This window comes from Astatotilapia calliptera, chromosome 1 (assembly GCF_900246225.1).
Source record: "Astatotilapia calliptera chromosome 1, fAstCal1.2, whole genome shotgun sequence".
Lineage (NCBI taxonomy): Eukaryota > Metazoa > Chordata > Actinopteri > Cichliformes > Cichlidae > Astatotilapia > Astatotilapia calliptera.
In genome coordinates, this window is record NC_039302.1 from 38,178,261 (window position 1) to 38,198,388 (window position 20,128).

General features: G+C 50.7%; 3 protein-coding genes and 1 pseudogene across 9 annotated transcripts; 2 read left to right on the forward strand and 2 right to left on the reverse strand.

The window, feature by feature from the left end:
- Nucleotides 1–1,673: 1,673 nt before the first annotated feature.
- LOC113027721 (protein C19orf12 homolog) lies at nt 1,674–6,396 on the reverse strand (annotated as a pseudogene).
- On the forward strand, nt 3,517–7,779 carry LOC113027707 (tumor protein p53-inducible nuclear protein 1). 3 transcript variants are annotated; one of them, XM_026177419.1, is made up of 4 exons: nt 3,517–3,611; nt 6,646–6,789; nt 6,864–7,008; nt 7,127–7,779. In XM_026177419.1, exons 1-4 carry the CDS (start codon nt 3,530–3,532, stop codon nt 7,353–7,355), a joined length of 600 nt encoding a protein of 199 aa, XP_026033204.1. In that variant the 5' UTR covers nt 3,517–3,529; the 3' UTR covers nt 7,356–7,779. The 3 variants fall into 3 exon arrangements, with proteins under 3 accessions (XP_026033204.1, XP_026033214.1, XP_026033224.1); XM_026177429.1 differs by lacking the exon at nt 3,517–3,611 and adding an exon at nt 6,024–6,127 and having other exon boundaries at nt 7,127–7,771; XM_026177439.1 differs by lacking the exon at nt 3,517–3,611 and adding an exon at nt 6,269–6,396 and having other exon boundaries at nt 7,127–7,773.
- Nucleotides 7,453–14,074, reverse strand: LOC113027696 (uncharacterized protein F13E9.13, mitochondrial). Of its 3 annotated transcripts, none has more exons than XM_026177399.1 (7): nt 13,240–13,302; nt 12,095–12,258; nt 11,005–11,087; nt 10,736–10,916; nt 10,498–10,648; nt 9,883–10,010; nt 7,453–7,988 (listed from the first exon to the last, which is right to left on the reverse strand). In XM_026177399.1, the coding sequence occupies exons 2-7, from the start codon at nt 12,165–12,167 to the stop codon at nt 7,798–7,800; spliced, it is 807 nt and encodes a 268-aa protein (XP_026033184.1). In that variant the 5' UTR covers nt 12,168–12,258; nt 13,240–13,302; the 3' UTR covers nt 7,453–7,797. The 3 variants fall into 3 exon arrangements, with proteins under 3 accessions (XP_026033184.1, XP_026033175.1, XP_026033191.1); XM_026177390.1 differs by lacking the exon at nt 13,240–13,302 and adding an exon at nt 12,431–13,231; XM_026177406.1 differs by lacking the exons at nt 12,095–12,258; nt 13,240–13,302 and adding an exon at nt 14,020–14,074.
- On the forward strand, nt 13,749–19,824 carry ccne1 (cyclin E1). 3 transcript variants are annotated; one of them, XM_026177376.1, is made up of 12 exons: nt 13,749–13,807; nt 14,862–14,912; nt 15,083–15,170; nt 15,587–15,649; nt 15,752–15,918; nt 16,029–16,164; nt 16,406–16,552; nt 16,642–16,737; nt 17,325–17,459; nt 17,577–17,688; nt 17,774–17,931; nt 19,102–19,824. In XM_026177376.1, exons 2-12 carry the CDS (start codon nt 14,899–14,901, stop codon nt 19,270–19,272), a joined length of 1,287 nt encoding a protein of 428 aa, XP_026033161.1. In that variant the 5' UTR covers nt 13,749–13,807; nt 14,862–14,898; the 3' UTR covers nt 19,273–19,824. The 3 variants fall into 3 exon arrangements, with proteins under 3 accessions (XP_026033161.1, XP_026033151.1, XP_026033142.1); XM_026177366.1 differs by lacking the exon at nt 13,749–13,807 and adding an exon at nt 14,086–14,392; XM_026177357.1 differs by lacking the exon at nt 13,749–13,807 and adding an exon at nt 14,399–14,585.
- The last annotated feature ends 304 nt before the right edge of the window (nt 19,825–20,128 follow it).

The following is a 20,128-nucleotide window of genomic DNA, read 5'->3' on the forward strand; positions in this document are numbered from 1 at the left end:
CCACAATTTTTTATAGATTCATCAAATTTCACAACAATATACTAGGTCTTCCTCGACATCATCAACATCATCGTTTATTTGTATAGCACTTTAAGAACACACCAGGCAGACCAAAGTGCTGAACAACACAGAACAAAACAACAACCAAATTAAAAATACCATAAAATCATTACATACAATAAAATAAATAAGAAGGTGTCAGTTTCCTGGGAATAAAAATAGGTTTTCCATCTGGACTTAAAGACCTGCACTGATGACGCTTGTCTAATTTGGAGGGGAAGGTTATTCCAGAGCATCGGAGCCGCAATTGAAAAGGCACGGTCTCCTCTGCATTTCAGCCGCGACTTAGGGACCGACAGCAGCTGCTGCTCAGCTGAACGGAGCGAGCGAGGAGGAACATGTGGCTTCAGCAAATCAGATAAATAGACAGGAGCCAGACCATTTAAAGATTTAAAAACCAATAAAAGGACTTTAACACGAACCCTAAATTCAATGGGAAGCCAATGCAAGGAAGCCAGAACCGGAGTGATGTGATCGAATTTCCTACTACCGGTTAAACTGCAGGCGTGACAAGGTGCCCGACCCGACCCCTATTAAAAGGGAATTACAATAGTCCAGATGTGAGGTGATAAAAGCATGAATAAGAGTTTCCAAATTGGGTTTGGAAAGGAAAGGCTTAACCTTCGACAGGCGTCTGAGGTGATAAAAAGCTGATTTCACCACCCCACTTACATGGCCTTCAAAAGTAAGCGCAGAATCAAGTTTAACACCAAGATTAGTGACTGAACTTTTCAGATGAGTGGTCAAATCACCAAAATCAACCTCTGGGGTATCAGTAGAACGATGCGGGCCATATAATATTGCTTCCGTTTTGCGACCATTAAAATTCAAAAAATTATTTGCCATCCATAATTTAATATCGCTAAGACAGTCAAGCAGTGATTGACATGGGGAGGTATCCAAATGACTAAAAGGTAAGTAAAGCTGACAGTCATCGGCATACAAATGAAATGACACTCCGTGTTTACGAAAAATCGCACCAAGAGGGAGTAAATACAGCGAGAAAAGTAATGGCCCAAGGATAGATCCCTGGGGCACACCCCAAAGCAGAGGGGCCACAGAGGAAGCGGCCAGCCCCAGCTTGACACAAAAACTCCTTTTGGAAAGATATGATTTTATCCATGACAATGCCAGATCAGAAATTGCCACACAGTGATGTAAGCGGGAGAGCAGCAGGTCGTGGTCCACTGTGTCAAATGCAGCTGTCATATCCAATAACACAAGCACAGCATATTTACCACGATCAACAGACACGAGTACCAAGGTTGGCTAAGCCCAAGGTCAATGTTGACCTTTCAATTCAATTTTATTTATACAGATCGCAACAACAGTCGCCTCAAGCTGCTTTATACTGTCAGGTCGACCCTACAATAACACACACAGAGAAAACCCAACAATCATATGCCCCCCTATGAGCAGCACTTTGGCGACAGTGGGAAGGAAAAACTCCCTTTTAACAGGAAGAAACCTCCAGCAGAAGCAGGCTCAGGGAGGGGCGGGGCCATCTGCTGTGATTGGTTGGAGAGAGAGAAGGAAGACAGGACAAAGACATGCTGTGGAAGAGAGACAGATTAAATAAGTAGTATGAGAAATGCGTTGTGTGACAGGCGACGCAGAGAGCTGTACAACACAGTTTTTATTTGTCCAATGCAACGTCCTGCAGTGTCACAATGATGTCATAACACGCTGCAATAAAAACATGATAAAAAACATCAGAGGTGTAGTACCAGCCCTCGGTCTTCGGGGGGAGTAATCATTTTACAGTGTACCAGCTGAGCTGTCAGTCATCAAAGCTGCTGAACAAATATTGAATGAAAAGCTTGAAATCTGAGAGCAGGAGCACTCTAAAAAGACCCTGATGCAGAGTGTGCGGATGAGCAGATTTTCTAATCCAGATTAAATTACACGCTGGTCCCATTCAGGGATTAAAAAAGCCAAAGTAACAAAGACATCAGTGCTGCACAAACATTGCTGAGAACTTCGTCTGTGTGAGCTGCGAGACGTCCGTGATTCAGTTCAAAGGTCAGGTCCACGTGGAACCATCCCTCAGTCCTTGTAGCGCACCTCCGCTCTCAGCTCCTTGGTGACGTAGCTAATTAAGGCAGCGGCGACCTGCTGCTGGAGGGTGGAGTTCCCCATCACGAGCGAGACGAGCTGGGCCGCGTCCGTCCAGTCCAGGTTCCCCAAGACGGCCGTGATGGACTCGTAGAGCTGCCTCTGCTGCGGGGGAGGCAGCTCCATCAGGATCTGAGGCAGAGGTCTGAACTGCCCGCTGGTCAGCCAGCTGCCCAGGAGACCGCCGACGGCGCCGCCTGACAGAGATGCAGAAGAAGAACACCAGCGCGTCAGAGGCGCACACACAGGCGTAAACAGGCTTAAGTAACAGCTGTGGCCGAGGTCAGCGACGTCCAACTTTAAACGTCTAAAGCTTTAAACACAGGCTGTTCACATCAATACATTTATTGATTGATTATATTATATCTATTATGGAAAAGTTAAGATCAGAGCGTGTTAAGGCGTGTGCTTTCAGGCCATGCATGTGAGCACCTGTGAGGACATAAAGCCTCCTGGTGGACAAACTTGTGACTCCCCTGTTGAATTATGGGCTTCGCCAGAGTTTCAGAAAACCTGACCTCTGACCTTGACCTCTTATCAAATGAGATGTTAGTACACGCACCGTGCTGTGAATTTTAAACTCTGCGTCGCCTCGTTCTCAAGTTATCAGATTTACAAACTTTGGTGAACAAAGTGCGTCTGTGTTTCCATCAATGCAAACGACTAAATTCAGCGTGTGGTTAAAAATAATCGTCACACATGTGAAACGGCTCTGCCTTCACTGAGGTCGTTTACCTGTTCGTTCACACAGGTGTGCTTTAACTCTCCTGTCGGCCACACAAAGCGATTTACATAACGCCAGAGGCCTTTCAAGATGGCTGCTGTGTGGGGAGGACTTTGCTGGTCCAGGTTACTGAGGCTGCCCGCGTGACGATCACTGCAGCAACTAAAGCCTCCAAACGTCTTCTTACCTGCAGTTACTGCAGAGGACTCGAACCTGCTCGTGTTTACTGCCTTCTACCACAAAAAGCACAAATCCTCAGAGCGTGTTATTACTCTGACAGCTGTGGCAAACACGCGGCCTCGTCCACAGTCAGGTTTAAACCGACAAACTCAAACCCAGCGTCCTCCTCTGTTTCCTTTTATGTCTTTTTATCTCCTTCTGCTGAATCAGCAGATTTAATTCCTCCTTCTTCTTCTTCTACTTACCGACAGCGATCCCCGGAGGTCCGCCGAGCAGCCCGCCCACAAACGCAGATCCTCCCGCCACCATCGCCCCTTTGGTGGAGTTCTTCACGGCGACCTTGATCTCCTCGTGAGCCGACACTTCACAGCACAAACGCATGACGTCGTCCATCCGGGTGGGCATCTCTGCGACTCCACGTGGTGTCTTTCCTGAAAACAAGGTTCAAAAATGAAGAGGAGTGTAAGTGGTTATTCCTTACACAGCGACGCACACCTGGGACAGGTGAGCTGCCAGCGTCACAGTTTCACAGGTAAATCTGCTGTTAGCGTGTCGCAGCTGTCACATCTTTAATCGCATTTCTGTGGTTGCTGCATCATTGATGCAACAGTGTGTGAGCTCCGTGAGAGAGGCAGCGGTGACTAACGTCACACACAGCGTGTCACAGTAACACACGCGTGTGCGACACGAGGTCACGTGTGTACTGACTCCGTGTCTATCTGCGACCACACAAACCACCCAACCCGAGCCTACGCTGCTCAGCGGTTGCGATTTCTCTCGCGTCTCCTTCTCTTCCTTCTGCTCCACCTCCACCTTTCCCAGCATCCACCTGTGCCAAATGTGCAGCTGTATGATGACGCATGAATAGAAATAACATACAGTAGAAATGCAGCACAGACACAAAAGTGGAAGCAGCACGTCTGACCCTAAAATAAAAACCAGTTTCAGTTTTCCATCAGCTGCTGACTGTGACATGTAACAAAGAAAAGTGAGATTCAAAGAGCAGAGTGTCATCCACCTTCAGCCTGTTTGCATAAAACTGTCACGGACACGCGAGGCACGGAAAGGACCACAGCTTGGTTTCACTTTTACTTTCCAACACAGCCTGAAACCATCAGACGGCCTGTGATCATTATAATTACTCGAATAAACCACATCCACGGCCCTGCTGCGTTATCTTTCGTGTTTCTTAGGGGGCTGTCAGAGCTCCGGGTTCAGGACAGGCTCCGTGTAAACGCGTCGGGCACAATCACAGCAGTTGGACTTAAATTAGACGGTTTCTGAGCGGAGTTTGGTGGGACGGGCTCGGCAGTGACAGGTGTAGCACACCGGCAAACAAGAAGTAACTACAGAGTCAGGACGTGAACATCAGCTGCTCTGTCTGATTCACAGAGTCGGATAATCTGAACCGGTTGGATTCAACTGCGAACTCGGGACTTTTTTTTAACCGAACACTCAGACTCGTTCCCCTCTCTGTGTGAGGCTGCAGAGGTCAAAGGTCACACAGCTGATCGGAACACATTCTGCTTACCTTCAGTCCGTCACTGTCCGCAAACTGTAGACAACTTCCGGCTCTGCAGATCAATGAAGGAGGAAACACACGAGCCTGTTTGATTCTTCTTCGCTGAACACAAACCGGAGAAACGGAGAGAAGACGGTCCGGTGCGCCGGTCCGCTCAGGAACTCACGTTAAAACACTCACACTCTAATCTCACTCTACTTTTATTTAACGAACGCATGCGCACAAAGTTTGATATGCTCAAAGAGCACATGCGCACTAAACAAGCCGGAGACCGGAGAAACTTCAAACAAAGTTTCTACACGGAGAGTTCTGATTGGTCGCTGCAGCTCGCTACGTCACCCAAGCCTCCACATTGGTCGCTTGAATTAAAAAGAAAAAAGAACTAAATTCTTTCTTCGTGTTTTGAAAGTCAGCTCGGTTCATTTCCAGCATCCTGCAGCGCGCTGTGGTCGTTTCTGTATATAAGGATTTAGATTGTTTTGATATTGTGGTATATTGTTCATTGTGTTGCTCGTATGTTGTGTTTTAAATTGTTGTGCACTTCGCTCTGTCCTTCACATTTTACTTTATTAAATATTATGATATTTAATTATCTGCTTGATTTTCTTATTGTATTCATTCTGTTTAGCTTTGACCTCCTTCGGCTGTTTGTTTGGTCGGATGTTACCGAACTTCAGACCAGAGGACGTTTCTGTGTTTTATGTTTGACTCATTTCTTCTTCTTCTGCTGAATCGAAGAAAAATGAAGTAAATCGGACCTCTGTGTCCTCACCTGCAGTACCTGCGGCTGCCACCAGGAGGCGCCGCCCCCTTTGTTTTAATATGTGAAGCGTTTGTTTCATTGAAGCTGCGTCCCACACACGCCCCGAGTGGGGTGAATGTGGGACTCGGGACCTTGTAGCTGTCACAAACATTCATATCTGATCCTGCGTCTGAATCCTGTTTGTCTTGTTTCCTGTCTGAGAGCAGAGGGACTATTTAACCTCCTCGCATCCTAATATCACCGTTTCATAAAGAGAAACAGAGCGCGGTCCAAGCACCGGCACAGCGAGCTGGAGCAGCCTCCGCGTCCATCACTGACATGTTTACATTTATGCTATTTGCATCTTTATTTCACGCTTTCTTCCTATTTTTACTTCCTGTTGCGTCACACTGCCACAAAGACGTTACCCTCATCCGTGTTTGTGATTGCTGAGCTCCAGATCGCTGAGCGCGCGGGTTAACCCAGCGAGCAGATAACCTGCTTCCGGTGACCTCTGACCCTGACCGGTACGCTGAGGAGTGACCTCAGGCCTGCCGGGTCTGCCCGGCTGAACTCGGCTCAGTGCGAGGATCGGGGCAGGGGGCGGGGCTTTGTTTGTTTACGTGTGATGCAGTGAGATACGCTCCGCCTGATTGGGTGGATTTTGGTGACGTTTGAGGCAGCGGGGGAGGAGCCTGTGTGAGATAAACAACCTGTGGATGAAAACAAGCACAGAGAGAACCGGAAGCTTCAAAGCAGCGAAAACATCGACTTATCGGAGCAGGTGGGTCTGAATCTTTAGTTACACCCCCGCGTGACCTTTGACCTGCACGCGGTTAGTGTTAGAGTCTCTGTTCCGCCGTACCTGAGCACGGGCAGGGTGCTTGTTCCAGCTGGAGGTACACGGAGTCCTGCCGAGGTCTGTTTCTCACACACACACAGGCACGTGTCTGTTAGTGAGTGCGTGCACTTCTGTTGTGTTTCACGCGCAGATGTTTCTGTAAACACGATGAAGCTGAGGGTCACGTGATGAAGCGGAGCTGCAGTCAACATGTGAGCAGGACAAACACACAGGAACAACGGTTCTCAGTTTAATAGAAAATAAAGTTTTATTATTTTAGGATCTTATAAACTGCAGTTGAGCAGTAATGTGGAAACAGGAGGTGAAAGGTCACGACCCGGCTTCCTGTCTTTGTGGAACATCACCTGGGGTCAAGCTGCTCAGGTTTCTGAGGCCTCGGCGTCATGAGGGAAGCTTTTTACCTGTAATGATCTCACCTGTGTGCTGCTCTTTATCCACAGGTGCTGTCAGAAACGTCGGGATGATCGGAAAGATTCTTGCTCAGCTTATCGGGAATGCCAGCGAGGACCAGGAGTCAGCAGGAGAAGAACACGAGACGCTGCGGGAGTTCGAGGACGAGGGCTGGGTCATCGTTACCCTGCCAGGTGAGAAAGTCAACCTGCTTCAGGTGTACACGCTGTAGCGCCGATGCTTCTAAACATCTCTGATCCTCATGCAGAGGACGGGCTTCTGTCGGCTCCAGACGGGGACCTCCTCGAGAACCTGCTGATCGAACACCCGAGCATGTCCGTCTACCAGATGAGACGCGGGGTGGGTGGAGCCGAGGAGGAGGAGCCGGGCTCTGATGAAGAGGAAACCTCAAGGTTATGATGCTGACGATGCTTTCATTCAGATAATCTGAAACCAGTTTTACAAACACAGAAGAAGACAGCAGGGCAGGTGGGCGTGGTTTATAATGTGGCTTCCTGTGTGTCTCTCCAGGCCTGTGGCGGTAAGGCGGCATGTATCCTGGCGTCTCGCCGCCTGGGGGCTTCCTCTGCCGTACAACATCCAGCTGCCGGCGGCGCAGCGTGCCAGGAGCCGTGCTGAAGGCAGGAAGCTGAGCCGCGGCGCCCTTCACAGGCAGAACCTCACCAAGACACGCTTCTGCCCTGCAGAGCGGCGCTACGGACACTTCAAGCAGCCCTGCCAGCGTCTCTACAACTACTGACTCCAATATCGGCGCCGCTCAGGCTTCACCTCGCCGTTACATCACGTGACATTCACCACTTCCTGTGCAGTAATCAAACAGCTGAAAGAACCACACGTTTTTCATTCTTCTGTAAACTTTATTGTCAGCAGGGCGAGCGCCGCGCGGCAGAACAGTCACTGCTCAGATTAATGTTGATGATGTCAGAGCTTCGTGCTCTGTCGCCGTGTTCAAATCTGTCATTTTGGCGGCTTCGCTCTTCTTCTTCTGCGTGTTAAAGTGTGTGATGAGTTGACCTCTTGACCTTTGCAGCGTTCCTGCTGCTTTTCTACTTTTTATTTGACACAAATGTGAGATTTTAATTTTTATTTGTGTGTATTTATAAAATGTTTTAAAAAAGCAAAATAAAGTTTTTGAGATTTTCTAAAGCTGCGGTCTGCGTGTCTTCAGGGTGGGGGCTCGTTCACTGCCGGAGCTTCCGGATTTTCCCCATGAACCTCTTCACCTGCTGCGGGTCCACCTCGTTGGCCCAGTGCCCGCCCAGCTTAAAGTGGGAGCCCACTATCATCGCGTTTGCATCCAGGTAGCTCTCGACATTGTCATAGGTCACTCCTGAGCCAATCAGCACGGGGATTCCCACAGACTGGGAAACGTCTGGAAAAACAGAAAAAATCACTTTAATGAATTTCTATTTAAGAACACGTCAGCAGTCGAAAGCTTCGTTTCCCACCGTCCAGCAGTACACGAACGCATCTCAACCCTCCAGACTTACAAACCCTGAAGTCCACCTGAGGCTGTGAGCAACGAGGTTTAGAATTTGAATTAGATCATTTAGATTTCATTTAAACCTCTGAATATTACAAAGGAATCTAGTAGATCGCTACTAAACGCACTGCAGGCTGGACTCAGCACAGAGAGGCGTTGGGGTGAGGGCTGCTGTGGTGCTACTTCCTGCCTCTCAGTCGATATGTGACCCACCCTGATTAGTCTCACCTGTTCCCACTCTGATGATCCTTCTGTTCCCTGACACAGTCCGAGTGTTTTCCTGGCTCCGTGTTGGGACCTGGTCTTTGGGCCGTGTCTCTGATACGTTTGCCTCGTTTACTGTCAGCTGTTTGGACCTTGGGTTGAAGCATTGCTAACTAAAACGCAGCCGCTGCTAGCATGCGTGGTTTGTTTATCTCGCCTGGAGCAGCCTCTGCTATATAAACATCATCACCGAGTGCTAACTCCTTGGAGCTCAAAGGTATCTGACTGCATGCTGCGCAGGTCCTTTGGGTCGGTGCAGGACAGTGTGTGTGCAAACAGGCTCACTGCATGCATATTCTCTGGCTTCATAATGACTTTGCTCACCTGAGGCGTGCCCTCTCTGACCTGCCAGAGTCTCCTGCCTGTGCGCAGAGGGGTGTGGCAGATATAAGACTGACACATTAGAGTGTGACAGAATAGAAAATACGCTTCAGACGCCTTCACCACCTGCAGAGCTGCACTCAGTGAACCTCCGCTCACACGCGTGACCTGGTGAATGTGTCTGAACATGACCAGCACCTGTGTGTGTGTGTGTGTGTGTGTGTGCGTGCGCGCGCGCAGCAGTGGCATGTACAGCCCTCAGACTGTTTACAGGCTTGATTGTCCGGCTGCTATAAATATCCTGGCTGCTGCTGCGAGGACGCGGTGCAGAGTTCAGACTCAGTAACCTGAGCTGATGCAAACCTTACTGACTGATTACTGCAGGATTTATGGTCCTGTGCATGAAGCTGCATGAAGCTGCAGAGCAGCACCTCAACGCTGATTGCTTAAATGTTTTAAACAGGAAATGGACCTACAGATGAGGAAGCACAAAAACACGGCACTCATCAGTAACACCTGAGGGCAGGTATAGCTCTGGGTTTATCTCAGTGAATGTCGGTGGAGCCATGACTTTCATTTCTAAGCTTTCGATAGGAAATGGACTGGTTCTTTTCTACTCTGATCACTTAAGGACACAGAGGGAAAAACGAGTGGATTTACCTCCCACAAACAGCTCAGGTGGGCTTGACCCCCTGCTGTGAGTGTGACATTTAAAATTCAGACTCTTTGGGCGCCGGTTTAGCTCAGTGGTTCGAGTGCGACCCGCGGCCCTCTCTCCCTCGGGGTGAGGGGGACCTCTTCTGGACAAACGGGGTAAAAGCAGGAGGACCTGAGGTGAGGGGGCTTAAAAAAATGTCTGATATGTTGTGAAATACTGTTCTGAGAATAAAGAGAAGTGTGCATCCGCCCACGCAGCACAGCTGATGAAGACACACCTGAACCCTGCAGAGCCAATCAGCTGTTTCTGTGCTGCATGCAGGTGAATCCTTTCTGCAGCTCTAACAGGAGTCACCTGACCTGAGATTTTAACTTCAGATTTTAATTTCAAAATAAAAATCCTTGTAATGTCTCCTTTTTATATTCTGCAGCGAGAAGCTGCTAGGATTCTGATTGTAGATGATAAAGTGATAAAATGCAGTGAGTGACGAGAGTCAGGCTAACATCTGGACAGTGTGTGTGTGTGCGGCAGGGGCGGGACCTTGGAGCTCCTCGGGGTCGGCCTGCAGTCCTGTGGCTGCTCCTGTGATGATGACGCCGTCTGAGAGGAAGAACTCAGCAGCACGCGCCGTCTCTGCGACGCTCACGTCTGACGTCAGGGCGTGAGAGCTGGAAACACACACACACACACACAGAGGCATGTGTGGATGTTACACACTGGAGATGATAAGTGGTTTGCACTGTAATAGAAATCAAACCTTGTGTGAGGTGTGTGAAAGTTTCATGATTTGCTGCTCAGTGGGGTGGATGCTCCTCCCACAGCAGCAGGTGAGCTGCCCTTCAGTGTGTCTGCAGTAGACACCAGAAGGACACCACAGGGGACCATCAACATGAAAGCCGCAGGTCCAGGCAACATCCAGGACGGCCTAAGAGCTCGCCAAAGTGCTGACACACATTTTAACACCTCTCTCGCCCAGGCTGGCCCCATTCACGTCCCAGTGCCTGAAAGCTCAGCTGTGACAGGCATGAATGACTGTTGGCCGGCCGCTCATCCTGATTATCTGCAGCTGTACTCAGACACAGGAAGTGTTTTCACGTCTTCTTGCATCACTGAGTACTTCATTCTTTACTATAACTGCACAGCAGGTGACCTCACCTGTGCTTCTTCTTGATGTCGGTGAAGATCTGCACGTGCTCAGCTCCGATCTGTTTGCGGTACCGCAGTAACTCCCCGGCGCCGGCGTTCAGGAGGCCTTCGTCTGCCACGTGAGCAAAGACGAAGGCCTCAGCCCTGATGAAGTCCAGGCCTGGAAGCACACAGCGCCGTCACCGTGCTGATCACACGTCCTGCATCTTTCCAAACACATCAACATGAACTGAATGAACAACTGAACCTGAAGCCAGAGCCACAGCCAGAGCCTGCTGATTGGCTGCAGTCAGGATCTGCGCTCCTATAGGCAGGGACGGACAGGCGGCCCTAACGCTGCAGCAGACGGCGGTCATGCAGGCGCTCACCTCGGGGCCCGCGCTCAGAGAGTACGGCACATCGTGCATGTTTTCAACGATCAGTCCATCCTGAAAGACGGGATTGGAGGTTTGGTTAGCGCCTCGCCTGTGCAGACTGCAGAGCTGTGAGGAACGCAAACAACGTGCACAAACGTACAACCCCTGCGTCTCTGTAGATCGCTGCCTCCCGGCACGCCGCCTCGCTGATTTCAGACATTTTCAAAGAGCCCAGTGGGCTACCTGAGGAAGAGGAGGAGCCTGTTATAAAGGGTCTCAAAGAGTACCCTCAACACTTAAGGATGTGGGCACCGATGTGCACATCATGCATGTACAAGAATACGAGCGCAAACTGTGATGTTTTTCTCTGCAGCTCCTCCTACTCAAAGTCACGAGTACACCTGGTGACACATCAGGACACAACCATGATCACCTGGACGAACAACAAAACACCGCATATTTACAGCGTGTCATTATTTATTCAACACTAAACCAAAACGCAGCGTGTGAGAAACTATCAGCTGCTGCTAATCGATGCAGGTTATTGACTAACTGATCATCAGCGGTGTGAGCGCCTCTGTAAAAGCAGAGCTTTGGTCTGTTTGCAGGGCGACCGTGTTCAGGTCTGTTAACACAATCCCAAAATATTCCTACGAGTGGACGTCCCAGCAAGTTTACCCCAAGGTCAGAGCGTGCAGAAAGTGTGTGTTAGTGTGTGAAAGGTCAAAGGTCATGACAGCAGAAAAAGTGAGAGCAGGCCTTGTTTGGACAGGAGAACGGGGCCGAGGTTCAGGGTTCAGGGTGGGTCATCGTCTGCATCGATGTACTTATTGTGTATTTTGTTGCCGTGTATCTTCGTATGAAGTTAAGGTCGATCGTACTGCTGCGAGTCTCAGCCTGCAAAAGGGATGTTTGATCTCGACTCACATTGTCCTGGTTAAATAAAGTTTAACTGCCCCGTCACAGGGCGACCACACCGGTGTGCGAGGCTGAAATGTTACACGTCTGACTTAATCAAGTTCATGTCTGAGCGCAGCGTACGCAGGAAAATGTCACATATCAGCTAAATCTGAGCCAATCAGAATGTGCGATGTTGTCTTAACCTGATGACGCGCAGGCCCACGCGAAGCTGGACGCCAGCTCACCCTGAAACCACATTTTGCAAACCTCTGTGCTCTTACTGACCTCCCCCTGCCACGACCAAACACTTCACCTGAACCTGGAGGACGCCGACAGGTGGACTCTGTTACCTGGCAACGCTTTCACGTGAATCATTCCGATAACGACGGATTTTAGACGCCCAAACAGCTCCAAAAACTTCATCCTTCCCTTTCTGTGCAGACGCCACAGAATGAAACCTGTTTGTGTCGTTCTCAGGAGGGGGTCATGTGACTGACCAAAGGTCGACTTTGTTCTGTTCACCAAACAAAAAGAGTATTTCAGCTTCACCGAAGACACGAACACAATCATCTCTGGAACAAGTTTCCTGGCTGTAAATCAGGGCCAGCAGGACGTGTCTCATCTATTTAACTTTTACGCTCTCTGAGGAAGCTGAAGTTTAACCATTAATGTTTGTCTGCACTCACCTGGCTCTGGGTTTCCTCTCAGACTCACCTTCCTCCACTTTCACCCACTTATTAAAACTTCTATTCTTCATATAGCAGCAAACGAAGCAATCGAATTTCCCAGAGGAACCCACCCGAGGGATTAATAAAGTTCTATCTTATCTTATCTTATCTTATCTTATCTTAAACCTCGAAGCTCCGTGCCGACCGCAGGAAACTCAAAGCAGTCGTTCTGCGCCTGGCAGCTCCATCACCCTCCCTCCTCTGCACATGCTCAAACCAGCTCATCCTCTCTGACTCTCAGCTGCTCCTCTGATGGACTCCTCCTTCTCACTCCCAGTGAACGTCTGAACATCTTCAGCTCATCCTCTGCCATCTCCAAACAGCAGAGCTCACTGCTGTCTTTGAACCTTCCCTTTGTCTCGTGCTGCTACCCTTCCGTCACGAATCACCCCTGACATTCATCTCCACCCGCTCCGCCCTGCCTTCTTCACCTCTCTAGTGCACCGTTCATTGCTTTGGGTCCACACCAAGCCTCCTTGTCCTCCTTCCTTTGTCCAGAGGACACTCCCTGCAGTTTCCCTCAGCTTTACTTTCCCAGCATCCTTCCTTCACTCACTTGCTCTTCTTGATGTCCAAAGTCACCCTGCAGTCAACCATCCGATACTGTCCAGCTACATCCTCCCTGACACCACCTCAGTCTCATATCTCGCTCAGATCACACCTTCTGTACCTTCCTCCACCCCTCTGACCTCCACCCTGTGGGGCGTACACACTGACACCCTTCGACCTCACGCTTCATACTGGTGACCTTGCCTGTTACTCCTCACCTCCACAGCACTGCTCAGGCTCCTCCTTCAGGATTACTCCTGCTCCATTTCTCCTCCCATGATCAGAGCTGTCTGTAAATCACGAGGAAGCCTCGGTGCTTCCCACAGCTCAGAGGGATCATCGTGGAAGTCTCCACTGTCCTGACCTGTGCTGCTGTATTTGTAAATGCAGATGCTGAGCTCTGTTACGGGTCATGTCTCAGCAGCAGGAGGAAGGATGGTACCGATGTGACGTTATTGCATTTCCTGTATAAGCTGGTTATTAAAACCACGGCCTAATGAATTATCATATTCAGCCTGCAGCAACAACCGTGTGAGGACGCTGTCATGTGATCACGTGACCAGCAGCCACAGATTTGCTGACGTCAAAGGTTGGTTCGCCTCCTGCCACTTTATCAGATTTAATGGTGAAGTTGGGAGCCCGGGGAGGAGTCCGGAGGCGGCTGAGCGGGTCACTCCGTTACGGTCGGAGGCGGGGCGAGTACGGCAGCCCGCAGTGGACATGTGGGAGGCGATACGCTTCATTTTCCCGCTGAATCACAACCCGGTCCCGTGACAGACACTGAAGGTAACGTGCACGGAACCCGCTCGCTCACTTGCTGCGTCATTCTGCCCGCTTTGCGTCGTTTTCCGCGTCTTTTTGCGCCGCTTCTGCCTTTGTTTACATCTGACACACAGCCACGCGGTGCCCGAGCGCTTCCGGTCTGCGAAGATCCGCCCCTCGCAGCTGTCAGCGCGGCACTCACGCCCCCATTTTTACCGGCAAAACTAAAAACTCACCGTTTCCTTCACGCTCGCGACCATCCGCGTAGAGTTCAGCCAGCATACCTGCCGCGTGCCCTGCACAGGTGAGCGGCTGAGGTGACGCAGCTCAATGCGGCTGTAAAGCGGCGCAGAGGGTGGAGATTTAGCGCCAACTGGAATCTACGCCTCCTGACGTGGAGCTCATCTGCGCTCTGCGAGGCGCCAGCTCGGAGCAGTTAGCCCGGCCTAAGCTCAGAATCCCGGGCACCGCGAGCAGGAGAGCACCGGAGGACAGAGAGCACACACCTGGAGAACACACTTGGAGAACCCGAGGGGAACCCACTGCGGGGTTAAACCTTCCTTTGGAGCTCTCGGCGGAGCAGGGTGAACTTCAAGGGAGGAACTTGAGGTGAGTTTCTGCAGCTGGCTAAAAGTTTGCGTGAGTAGAATTGGGGCTTGATTGCCTGCAGCGTAATGTGACCCAGGCTCCCACGTTAAACCCCCACGGTCTCCGGTCCAGACGTGGACAGCCCCCGGGGGTTCGGCTCTTTGTTGGCCGCTCCGTGTCCGCATCAGGCGGCCATGATGTGCAGCCGGACTCGGTAAAATATCGCTGTTTTCGGTTAACCGAGCCCCGTGGCCGCCTCAGACCAACCTTGCTCGGTGTGGCGTGGATGTCGGGGCAGTTTCCCGGGTCTCCGAGGTCCGGTGGGGGGGCTTTGGGGGCACTTGGAAGCGGCCTGCTGCCCCCGCTCTCCGCGCCAGGCTGAGCCGGGCTTTGTCGGGAGGAAGGCGGCTCGGAGTGGGGGTTGGGGCCGCTGTACGTCGCACTTTTACGGCTGTTTAAGTCTAAATTTCAAGTCGTTTGTCGTCCACAGGTTTGCTCCCACGGACGCTTCCACGGCCCCGACTATAATGAGAGGAACACGGTGAGTTTGGCCCACGCAGGAAGAGCCACCAGGAGCTTTAGCCTCACGGGCTAACTAGCCTGTTGTTTCTGGACCGTGTGAGCGTTTACCCGTGCTAACCCGGGTTTGTTCGGCTGATTGTGGATATGGCAGCGCTCGCTAACAGCTGCTGTTTGCTTTGCTTGTTTCAGGGAAGACACAGAAGCGAAGAGTGCTCCTGCCGAGGCCCCCAAACACACCACAGTCCGACCGAGGAAGAGGAAGGCAGATGTTGCTATTGTGAGTGTCCTGAAAGGCTGACAGAGGCTCCAGCAGGGCCCCCCCCCACACACACTCTGCTGGGGTGGGTCATTGATGTGTTTTGTCACAAAGAGGGTCACGCAGGGTTCCAACAATGTTGGACATCATATTAGAGCCACAGTGAGGCGAGCTGACAGAAGCAGTGGGCCTTCATCTGAGGGGAGATGGTGAACAGCACGGAGGCGCAGAGCGCGTCTTTAAGCTCAGGTTTTTTGTAACTGCAGCCCGAAGGTCAGCGGTCACCTGATCCAGCCCTAACTTATTAGCTTTGCCAGGAAGACGATTTGAAGGCTGATCACCTGACACCAAGCGCGGTCCACAGGAGGGGCGCCTCCAAATAACAAAAGCATGAGAACGATAACTCCAGGGTTCCTTCTTTTCTGTTTGTTCCTCAGGTTTTACCGGATCTGGATGAGGAGGTAGCAGAGATGACGAAGAAGAAGCAGCGCGAGTGTGAGGTGGGTCTAATTACCTGCAGCGACTCCACGCCCACAGTCTTGGAGGCGTGTGTTCCTCCTCCACCCTTCTTCGACTCTAACCGAGCTCTTCCTGTCTCCCAGCCGGGCTGGAGTCCTGCAGCTGATCGCGTGAGTCCGCAGAGGTGGATCTCCACGCCTGATCAGGAGGAGTGCCCGCTCGTCCCCCTGGTCAACGCCAGCTTTCCTCATTACAGCTTCCACACCACATGTGTGACACCCGTGCACCACGCGCCACTGCCCGCGCTCTGGTGAGTGGTGCTGACGGCTGCTCAGCCCTCAGTGGTCGGGGGTGTTTTCCTTTAATCTGTCACCTGTACCTGTCCCGTGTCAGCGATCTGTTTGACTCTGTGTCTGTCAGCTGGGCCAGTAAGGACGCCGTGTGGAACAACATGCTGGAGAAGGACAAGTCCTACACCAGAGACGTCCACATGATGGACAAACATCCACACCTGCAGCCCAAGATGAGGGCCATCCTCCTGGACTGGCTCATGGAGGTCAGTACTGAGTCTGTGAACCTGCAGCACCACCTGATCTCAGGTGTGTCTATACGTGAGATTTTAGCTTTACGCTAACCTTTAGCTTCAGGCTGCAGGTTTTACTGTGGACGATCCACGGCAGACGCAGCTCGGCGTCCCGGAAACCATGAAATCATTCATCTAAGAATAAACAGTAAAGATGCAGTCACCTTAATGTACTCAAGGTGTGTGTGTGTGTGTGTGTGTGTGTGTGTGTCAGGTGAGCGAGGTCTATAGGCTGCACAGGGAGACGTACCACCTCGCTCAGGACTACTTTGATCGCTTCATGGCCACCCAGAGGAACGTCCTCAAATCCACGCTGCAGCTCATCGGCATCACCTGCCTGTTCATTGCCGCCAAAGTCGAGGTGGGGAGGGCGGAGCTCTTCGGTACCGTGCGGGTGCTTTGTTGCGGCGTGTCTGCTGCGTTTCTTATCTTTAAATGTTTCTCTCCCAGGAGATGTATCCTCCCAAAGTCCACCAGTTTGCCTACGTGACAGACGAGGCCTGCACAGAAGACGAGATCCTCAGCATGGAGATCATCGTCATGAAGGTAAAACGCACGACCTGCCTCGGCCTTAACCGACCTCTGAGCACACCTGTGTCCTCACCTGTGAGACACGGCCTCTGTGGCGTCATCAGGTTTCCTTTGGTTTCTCAGCTGAAGACTCGGTGACAATTTCACTGTTTGGTCCATTTAATTCAGCTTGATTTATGCAGCGTCAAAGGTGCTTTATACGGTCAGGTACAGAGAAGCCCCAGCAGCCAGACGGTCCTCTATGAGCCAGCACCTGGTGACAGTGGGAAGGAAAAACAGGAAGAAACCTCCAGGAGAACCGGGCTCAGGAAGGGGCGGAGCCATCTGAGCAGTTTAATGATGCTCATTGTGTTTAAAAAAAAATCAATTTTAGTTTGAATCAAGTGATCTCGATTCCTTAAATCCTGGATCTATTTTGCATATAAATGTATTTCGTCAGAAACAACACAATCTCAGGTTAAAGCTCACAAAACTATTCAACAACCAGCAAACGGCCAAAGCTGTGAACGCATCATTTCGTGATGTCATTCTGTCATCGCAGCCCTTAAACCTGCATCAGATGGGAGATTTGGGTGTCTAACGTGGACTCGTCTTCTCTCTAGGAGCTGAAGTGGAGCCTGAGCCCACAGACTCCCGTGTCCTGGCTCAATGTTTACATGCAGGTGGCTTACCTGAAGGACGCGGACGAGCTCCTCCTCCCCAGATACCCGCAGGCCACCTTCACGCACATCGCAGAGGTACGCCGTCTGTTACCATAAATGAATTGTGCCGATGTGCTCGGAGACGAGCGTCTCTCGCTGAGGTGGGACCGTCTGTCTCCCGCCGAGTGTCTCTGATGGTGCGTCTGCTTTCAGTTGTTGGACCTGTGCATGCTGGACGTGCGCTGCCTCGAGTTTTCTAACGGCGTTCTCGCTGCTTCGGTGCTCTTTCACTTCTCGTCCCTGGAGCTGGTGGAGACCGTGTCAGGTAAAATTCATTTTCCACACTTCCTGTTTGTCCCTGCTGGTGTGACTCCACCCCGGCTCACCTCCTCCTCCTTCTGTCCGTGCAGCTCTGAAGAGGGTGGAGGTGGAGGAGTGCGTGAGGTGGATGGTGCCGTTTGCGATGGCGCTGCGAGAGGTCGGCAGCTCGCCGATGAAAACTTTTCCGGGAATCTCTGCGGATGACATGCACAACATCCAGACACACGCCCCCTACGTGACCTGGCTGGTAGGTCCAACAGCTGTGTGTGCGTGCGTTTGTTTATTTCCCCTCACAGTCACCGGTTTGTAACTTTATTGATAAGTTTGTCGCTCCGGGGCACAATCGGCTGTTTTTGACTATTTCACCTTTAAAACAGCTTCTCGCCTTGTTTGGTTTCGTTCTTTCAGGACAACCTCGTGTCTCAGTTTACCGTGTTAACACAACTGATCTGAAATCAGACAAACATAAAATCAGTTTTATTTTTTACTGTAACAAACACAAACATGTTTAAAGAATAATTTTCATAACTTGAAATGCAAATATAAATTGTAAGTTTGCAAAACTATGCACAAGTTTTGCAAATAAAAAAGTTTTTTGCAGCCATTTACCGAAAAATGCAGCCAAGCATATTTTTTATAACCATTTCAAAGTATTTACAGAACAACCAGCTGTTCTGCATCAAATAAGAGTCACACAAGTTTTATTTGTATTTGTGCCGCTCCAAAAAATAGTTTCTGTCCACTATAAGACAGAGGAGCACGTCCCAGCCTGACGCCTGCAGGCTGGGACGTAGATCCAGAGATTTTTTTATCATCTCTGGATCTACGTGGCCTCTCGACACAAGATGAGATACCTTTATTAGTCCCACAAGGGGAAGTTTAAAAACTTGTCTATAGATCACTGCATCTCCATGTCGCCTTACATTGGTCGTGTGATTAGGACACGCCCACGTGTGCGTTGACCCCCAAAGCGTTAATATCAGAGCAGAAATTCAGACAGAATAATTTTGTAAAAATGATGAACGACGGCAGAAAAACGTGAAACGCGCTGCCACCTCTGGTTAAACGAGCTCGAAGCAGAAGAACTCCGTCGCGGCGGCGATGACCGATCGGCGCTTTAATGGTTGAAAAAAATGACATTAAATGCTCACACAAAAACTTTAAAGACAGGATCCAGAAAACTGCTCAGGATTGTTTCCGTTTCCTCCTGAGAGCCGAGGAAAACTTAGGTCGTTTTTTCCAGCATGGGTTGCAGCGAGGTTAAGGCCTGAGCGGTCATCGCAGGTGGCAGATAGAGGGCGGAGTTATGTAGACTCCTGGGCGTGTACCGCAGGTGTCGATGGGGACAGGATGTAGTAAATGTGGAAAAAGGTCCAAACGTGTGCTTTTTCACATGCGTGTTCCTGCTGTGTTACAGGAAAAGGCGTACTCCTACCAGGAGGTGGAGCTGCAGTGTCACGGCGGCTGCCCCGTCCCCTCGGGCGTCTTGACTCCGCCCCTGAGCAGCGAGAAGACCGAAGAGCCGGATCGAGGCGAGGCCACCGTGGTTAAGATCAGAGCCAGCATGGAGTCTCCGCCCCCCCAGTAGCAGAGCGCTGCTGACGCCGGCGGGACAGGAAAGCTCGGCGTGTTGGATTTGAGTTTCAGCTGAGATTAAATTTTTAATTCCAGGGAGGGAAACGGCAGCGAGGAGACGCGTCACCGCCATGGGGACGTGCTTAAGCTCCGGTCTGAGCGCGAGCAGAAGAGACTTTGTTTTCATGCTTTTTATTAGCGGTGCTGCTGAACGCTCGGATCAAGTCCAACCACGCCTTTATTTTCTATGCAGAGGCCAAACTGAGGAGACCTTTAGTGCGAGCGAGCGCGCTTAAATCTATTAGTGGCCTCATTTGCCCCCAAACTATTTCTAGGGTCGTGTTTGGCTCTACGTGCTGCTATAAAGTGGGCTGAGCATGATGGGAACTGCGTGTGTGTGCGTGTGTGTGTGTGTGTGTGTGTGTGTGTGTGTGTGTGTGTGTGTGTGTGTGTGTGTGTGTGCGCGCGTGCGTGCGTTTTCCTTTTTAATGGGCACAGTGTGGCCATGTTCTGCTTGGGGACCAGTAGCTTGGCTACCTTGATGGACAGGTGAACCAGCCGGGCTTCAGAAGCTAAATGTTGACTGTCTTGAACTTTGACCTTTTTATCCCAAAAATGTCTCTACATGATTTGTTTTGTTTGTTTTTTAATGAAATGCTGCTACATGTTTTCCAATAAAGGTTTTTAAGCTCTTTGACGTGATGAGTGTGAGATGGGCGAGCTCAGGCTGCGCTCCACCAGGTGGCACTGTGACACCGTCAGACGCTTTAAGCTGATAGGAAGGAAACGGGAACTCTAAGAGCATCTCTGGCACTCAAACATGAGTTCACTGCATTCAAACAGGAGGTGAGGTGTTAGGATAACACAAC

Coding starts and splice junctions, on each gene's coding strand:
- LOC113027707 (XM_026177419.1), top strand. CDS start 3,530: ATGAAGAGGAGTGTAAGTGGTTATTCCTTACACAGCGACGCACACCTG. Junction 3,612..6,645: donor CCAGCGTCACAGTTTCACAG/GTAAATCTGCTG, acceptor CTTTATCCACAG/GTGCTGTCAGAAACGTCGGG. Junction 7,009..7,126: donor GATGAAGAGGAAACCTCAAG/GTTATGATGCTG, acceptor GTGTCTCTCCAG/GCCTGTGGCGGTAAGGCGGC.
- LOC113027696 (XM_026177390.1), bottom strand. CDS start 12,501: ATGAAGAATAGAAGTTTTAATAAGTGGGTGAAAGTGGAGGAAGGTGAG. Junction 12,259..12,430: donor GAGAGGAAACCCAGAGCCAG/GTGAGTGCAGAC, acceptor TTTGGTGAACAG/AACAAAGTCGACCTTTGGTC. Junction 7,989..9,882: donor CGACCCCGAGGAGCTCCAAG/GTCCCGCCCCTG, acceptor CTGTTTTTCCAG/ACGTTTCCCAGTCTGTGGGA.
- ccne1 (XM_026177357.1), top strand. CDS start 14,566: ATGATGTGCAGCCGGACTCG. Junction 15,650..15,751: donor AGAAGCAGCGCGAGTGTGAG/GTGGGTCTAATT, acceptor CCTGTCTCCCAG/CCGGGCTGGAGTCCTGCAGC. Junction 16,553..16,641: donor TCATTGCCGCCAAAGTCGAG/GTGGGGAGGGCG, acceptor TTTCTCTCCCAG/GAGATGTATCCTCCCAAAGT.